The following is a 6,777-nucleotide window of genomic DNA, read 5'->3' on the forward strand; positions in this document are numbered from 1 at the left end:
CCATGCACAGCAGAATGAAACACCGCCCAATCCCACACCAGCTCCATGATCCCTGCTATATTTGAGCCAAACATGGCAGCCACTGTGTCAATCCATCTCGTTGAAGGCCTCTCACTCTTTCGTCGACCCTCCACCCTACCAAGCATGACATCCTTCTCCAGGGAATGGCCCCTTCTGATAACATGACCAAAATAGGTGAGACGAAGTCTGGCCATTCTCGCTTCCAAGGAGCATTTCGGGTGCACTTCCTCCAGAACAAATCTCTTAGTTCTTTTAGTAGTCCATGGCACTTTCAGCATTCTTCGCCAGCACAACTCAAGAGCATCAACTCTTCTTCGGTCTTCCTTATTCATTGTCCTGCTCTCACATGCATACAAGGTGATTGGAAATATCATAGCTTGTGTCAGGCGTACCTTAGTCCTCAAGGAGACATCCTTGCTCCTCAGTTATAGCTCATAGATGAAGAAAACTTTATTAAAGTATTTCCCCAATTTGACAACAAAACCAAAAATTTACATGACATTGCCAACAAGTTGTGAACCTGTAAGAACTTTTCTAAAATATGAAACAATAAAAAACCAATTTGATCCACCAAGCTAAGAAAAGAAGGAAATGTCTAGTCTCTCTATAAAATCCATGATCAGGAGGAACCTGCCCCTCACCATCTGGACTTGTTGCCTATTTTCTTCTAGTGAACAGCATTTCAATAATTCAAAAGCATGTCTATGTCCTCAATAAAATTAACTCTTTGCTGGCAAAAACATTCCACGTTTAAACAAACATGTTCACAAAAATGAAGTGATTCTAGCTCCTTTAAAATTACAGCTCCAAAAGGAGTCAGTGTCACTCACCAAAATCTGTCAAAACATAGCACTGTGATTTTCCCTCCCTTTTCTGGAAGTTGTGCAGAATACTGTGGTTTATTGAATTCCACTGTGCCTTTGGTGGTGGTGCAATGGTTAAAGCATACGACTGCTAACCAAAATGCCAGCAGGTTTGAACCCACCAGCTGCTCTGTGGGAGAAAGATGAAGCAGTCTGTCTCTATAAGGATTTACAACCTTGGAAACTCTATGTGTTCTACTCTGTCCTACAGGATTGTTATGAGTTGGAATCAACTCAATGGCAGTGGGGGTTTTTGGGGGTTTTAAATCTTATAAGTAAATAGTAAAATGGCAGATCAGGTAGAAATGGAACAGAGGGGAGGAAAAGAGACAGGGCCTATTTTAACTTCTGATGGCACTTCAGTCCTGTGATGGTTGTTCGTCAATTTGGTTGGGCCATGATTCTCAGTGGTTTGCAGTTATGATGTAGTTGTTCCCCAGGATGAGATCTGACATAATGCAATTACCTCCATGATGAGATCGCTAATGAGCAGCCAGTCAGTTGAAGGGGAGTTTCCTTGGGACTGTGGCCTGTTTCTAATGCATATGGGCATTCTGGAAAAGCTCTCTGGCTTTTTGCTTGATCTGGATTCTGCATCTGACTCATCTCATCTGACCTCCAGTTCTTTGGACTTGAACCAGCGGCCTGCCATACTGCCTGCTGATCTTGAGATTGTTACCTTCATAGACTGTGAGCCGGCAGCCTGCCATCTTACCTGACAACCTTAGATTCATCAGCCTCTGCAGCCGGCAGCCTGCATCTTGGGTTCATCAGCTCCTGCAGCTATGTGAGTCAGGAGAAGCCACCAGCCTAACTGACCCCAGACTTGGGACTTGCCAGCTTCTACAAACATGTGAGCCATTTCCTTGAGATAAACATCTCTTTCTTTATGTCTGTCTGTCTGTCTATGTTGTTTTTATGTGCCATCAAGTCAGCCCCGACTCACAGTGAACCGTCCTTGGGTTTCTGAAGCAGTATCACTACGGAAGTAGATTGCCCCATCTGCCTTAGCCACTATGCTACCAGAGCTCGCTCTCTCTATATATATAGATAGATAGATAGATAGATAGATAGATAGATATGCTTCACTGGTTTTGCTTCTCTAGAGAATTCAGCCTAAAAGAAGTCTCTTAGAGGAAGTTCAACAAATCGATGGCCTTGTGGGAGCAGAAGGCCCCTTTAAGATTACTTAGCCACAACTCTGCTGATCCTTGGCTCCTTCTGCTGGATATTCTAAGACACTGTGGCTTCGGACCTGAACCTGGTAGCTAGGGTGCCCCTTTGATCACTCGCCTTACCAGCTGTTTTTTCTCATTTCTGGCTTAGCCCACATCTTAGCTCCATGTCAATCTACCACGTCTGTTTCAGTTCAGCTCTTTTCTCCCTCCTATTTTAGTTTTCACAAACCAGAACTGGCTTTAGTTGCTCCCTTGAATCTTCTATTGAGTGTTAATTCAACAAAGAGTTATTGAGAAACTTTGCATCAGGCATTATATTTGGCATAAGGAATTCAAGATTGAGAATAACATGATAGTTGTAAGCATACCCTTTGGATCAGACTGCCATTGGAATGATAGTATCCTCTGAATCTTGGAACTATCTTGGGCAAGTTACTAACTTCACTGTGCCTCAATGTCCCCATCAATATAAAAAGGATAAGAAGCCCTAGTAGTACAATGACGAAACGCTGGCTGCTAGCCCAAAGGTGGGCAGGTTCAAATCCATCAAGCGCTTAAAAAACAAAACCAAACTCACTGCTGTTGAGTCTCATAGTGACCCCTCCTTGAGTTTCCAAGGCGGTATCTCTAGGGAAATAGAATGCCCAGTCTTCCTTCCAAGGAGTGGCTGGTGGTTCAGTGGCTTCTGGGTAGCAGTCAAATGCCTTAGGCACTACTCCACCAAAGCTCCCAACCATTTAACAGGAGAAAAGACCAGATGATCTGCTCCAGTAAAGAGTTCAACCTAGGAAATCCTATGGGGCAATTCTACTCTGTCATACAGGGTCACTGAGAGTTGGTTTCAACTCAAAGGCACACAGCAATAATAATAATGATTATGGTTCGTTACTGACAGAAGAGGATTAAGTGAGTTAACAAATCTAATGAGCTTCAAATAGAGTCTGGCATCGAGAAAGCACTCTTTAAATGATGGCCCTTAAGGCATAATCCTTGCCTGTCAAGGTACTCAGTCTACAGTTGCTCCCGTCCACCTGTCACTCCTGGCAGGCAGGGGTGCCTGAGCTTCTAGCATTCCTAAGTCTGGTGGTTCCTGGCTACCCTTTCCAAGATGAACCCGGTTCAAGTTCCTGTCACAGATTCACTGTGTGGCCCTAGACTAATAACTTCTCTCTGGGTCTCACTTTATGCAATCCGAAAGGGAGGGAGGGAAACCACAATTGAATTCAAAGACCTTGACAAACTTCCTGCTCTGCTTCAAGCATCCTGAGTTTCAAACTTGGACAAGTCACTTGACTTCTCTGTGCATATTCCCTCACCTGTAAAATGGATAATATCACTAAACTCTTTTTAGCGCTGTAGTAAAGACCCAATAAAATAGTGCAAGCGTCGCGCTTCATGAGCAGGATGCTTGTACATCGCGAGCTCTCAGTCAACGTCAGCCTTTACTGTAATCCACAGGAGTCGTCTCCATCCGGTTTCGAGGACTTTGCCATTTAGCGCACGCGCACTGGCCTCCGCGACCGCGCTCGCCCAGGCGCAAATTCCCGGCTTCCGGTTGCTCGGGTTTTCAGAGGCGGAGATGAGACTCATGGCGGCGTCCACGAAACAGACCACCCGAGGCATCCAAGAGGCTGCAAAAGAGGAGGAACCGCGAGTTCTGGAACCCGGTGCCGCCCCATTTGGAAATTTCCCTCAATACTCCCGCTTCCACCCACCAGAGCAGCGGCTCCGCCTCCTGCCCCCGGAGCTGCTTCGACAGCTCTTCCCTCCCGAGAGTCCTGAGACGAAGCCGATCCTGGGGCTCGACGTAGGGTGTAATTCCGGGGTGAGTGCTGGAGGTTGGGTTCGAAGGTTGAGGAACCAAGCAGTTGGCTGCCTCAACGTCCACTGGGGTTCTGGCCTGGGCGTGGCCTCACACCATCAACTTTTCCTAAATGAGCTTAAACGCTTAGCAATGACCGGCCCCATGCTGCTGCCACCTGTAACCCTGGGTCCCACCACCATCTTTCTTAGGAATCTTGGGGAAGAATCTTTCTCAACTACGTTCGAATTGCCATCTCTACGTCCTCGCGTTCGCAGCCTTTGGGCTAAACCCCAAGAGGGGAGGAGCATCTTATCTGGGCTTTCTGCGACCTGGCTGGGGAGAGAGCTGCAAGTTTGGGGAGTATAGGGTTGACAGAATCGCGCCTGGAGTTAAGACTTATGTATGTGCCGTACAGTGGAGGACGGCCCCTGGAGCCAAGTGGATATTTATTAAAAAGGACGAAGTAAAGTGGAGAGGATCAAGAAGGAAAATAGAGCATCCTGTGGAGAAGTAGAGGAGGCAGGCATTGACAAGTATTCTTAACTGCAAAGAATTCTTAGTCATACGTATAATTATGATAGTCAAACCATATGCAAAATAATTAATTGTCTCTCTGACACCTTTTTGTAGCCACTGAGATATCCTAAAGGAGCAGGTGGTCTGACCTTTTGACTGCAAGTGCTTCATAAATTTGTGCCCTCACTGTACAACCTCCATCACTATTCCCCCTACACACACACCCCAGAAGCAGGAGCCGTGGAGACAGTTGTATTTACTGTGTTGAAGACCTCTGGGCAGAAGAGGCTTTGGCCATGAGGGACACTGTTGATAAGGAGGAGGAGAACTTTTGGATACGGACTCAAAGGGTGGCATGGGCAGATGATGATGTCCATGTGTCCGCTGCAAACATTTCTCCATTGTGATTTATAGAAAATCAGGGAAAGGCAATGGGAAAGAGAAACTGAACTTTAAGGCATGGGAATTCATGAAAGGCATTAGAAAACCACAGATTTTAATTAAGGTTGAGAGTGGTATAGATACACATTAGAGAGATAGGGACATAGTTGCAGTCAGCTAGGGCAGTGGCCCCAAACCTGGATGTACATTGAGGGAACTTTTTTATTTTGCACTTAATAATAATGCTTGCACTTGATGAAAAATTCAAATTACAAAAGTGTATACAGTAAGTCCCTGGGTTACAAGAAAGTCTGACTTACAAACAACTCCTGCTTGCCCTTTATAAAAATAAATTTGCCCTCACTTTGAAACGGTTGAACCAGCCCTACTCTAAACAAATTCTTCATCACAGTCACCTTCACTTGCTGCATATGCAACTTCTAAATCATTGAAAAGGCTTTGAGCCTTTCCAAAGTAAGGCTAAATTAGAACCAAATCTACCTGTTTGGACTTAACCTACAAATTCAACTTAAAGACATACTTAAGAACAGATCTCATTCGTAATTGGAGACTGCCTCTAAAGTGAAAAGTCCCTACTCCTGATCCTAAATCTTCATTTTCCTCTCCGCAGTGGCAAGCGCTATGTGTAATTTCTTGGGTATCCATACTAGCATTTGCGTGTATGTGTATAACTGTGCCCACTCCCCCTTTCAGTTTTACAAATAAAAAACTCAACTGCTGTTGAGTCAGATCCGACTCATAGCAACCTCTCCTTGGGTTTCCAAGGGGGTATCACTACAGAAGTAAATTGCTCAATCTTCCTTCACATTGTTGTTATTCTGCACTTTGCTTTTTCATTTAATAACGTGGCGATCACTTACATTACTACATTCTTTTTAAGAGCTTCATAATACTTCATTGTATAAATGTGCCACAATTTATGAGGTGTCTTTTTTTAATTTAAAAAAAAAAAAAATTTAATTTAAAAAAGCTGCTATTCTAAGCAGAATCATAATCTTGAGAGATTGAGGTGAGGAGTCTTTAGGATTGGGGAATTGAGGATGGAGAGGATAAAAAGATGTGGAGGGCTGATGTGAAGTGACTAGTTAAATGTTGGGCCACACCCAAGATCAGATGAGGGGAGGGAGACGGTGAAGAAGCAAACAGAAGCAAACAGACGGGAAAGGATCAAGCAGGGTGGTAAGGGTGGTTCTTGGACTACAGCTACAGCATTAGCATGACTGGGAAGCTTGTTACAAATACAGAATCTCAGATCCCACCCCAGATCTACTAAATCAGAATCTTTACTTTAACAAGATCCCAGGTGATTTGAATGCCTATTAAAGTTTGAGAAGCCTAGTATAAAGAACCTAATATACCCTAAGTCTTGTCATATACTGACCATATGACATTGGACCCTTACTGCTGTTAAGTCAATTTGGACTCAGCAACTCTGTAGGACAGAGTAGAACTTCCCCCGTAGAATTTGCAGACTGCCACATCTGTCTCCCATGGAGCAGCTGGTGGGTTGGAACCACCATCTTCAGTTACCAACTGAGCACTTAACCACTGTGCTACCAGGGCTCTTTCACATTGAACAAGTTTGTCACATAATTTTTTTTTCTGCTGTTCTTTTTTATTTTATTTAAAAAAATTTTTTGCAGTGTTCCCCTCCCTCCCCTCCCACCCCTGGTAACCAACAAAGAAAGTTTCCTTCCATATATAAACCTTTCCTTGACTTTTTCAATAATGAACTAATACAATATGAGTCCTTCTGTCATAAATTTTTTACATGTAGTTTTGTTGTGAGCTATGCTATACATATAGAAAAGTGCAAAAAACATAAATCTATAGTTTATGGATAATTATAAAGCAAACACTTTTATGATCACTGTCCAGGTCAAGAATAAAACATTGCAGCACCCCAAAAGTCCCTCTTATGCCTTTTCCTGATCATGAAGTCCTGACTTTTATTATTGTTGTTTCCTTTTCTTTATAGGTTGTTGTTGTTGTT

At 43.8% G+C, this 6,777-nt stretch overlaps 1 protein-coding gene across 1 annotated transcript in view; it reads left to right on the plus strand.

The window, feature by feature from the left end:
- The first annotated feature begins 3,650 nt into the window (after positions 1 to 3,650).
- The window catches only part of BCDIN3D (BCDIN3 domain containing RNA methyltransferase), a 6,232-nt gene continuing 3,105 nt past the window's right edge, over positions 3,651 to 6,777 (plus strand). Inside the window, exon 1 of the mRNA XM_007937831.1 lies at positions 3,651 to 3,887. Coding sequence (XP_007936022.1) covers positions 3,651 to 3,887 — 237 coding nt within the window. The remainder of the gene's footprint in view (positions 3,888 to 6,777) is intronic.

This window comes from Orycteropus afer, unplaced genomic scaffold, assembly GCF_000298275.1.
Source record: "Orycteropus afer afer isolate SDZICR_OR568_19922 unplaced genomic scaffold, OryAfe1.0 scaffold00045, whole genome shotgun sequence".
In the NCBI taxonomy this organism is placed as follows: Eukaryota; Metazoa; Chordata; class Mammalia; order Tubulidentata; family Orycteropodidae; genus Orycteropus; species Orycteropus afer.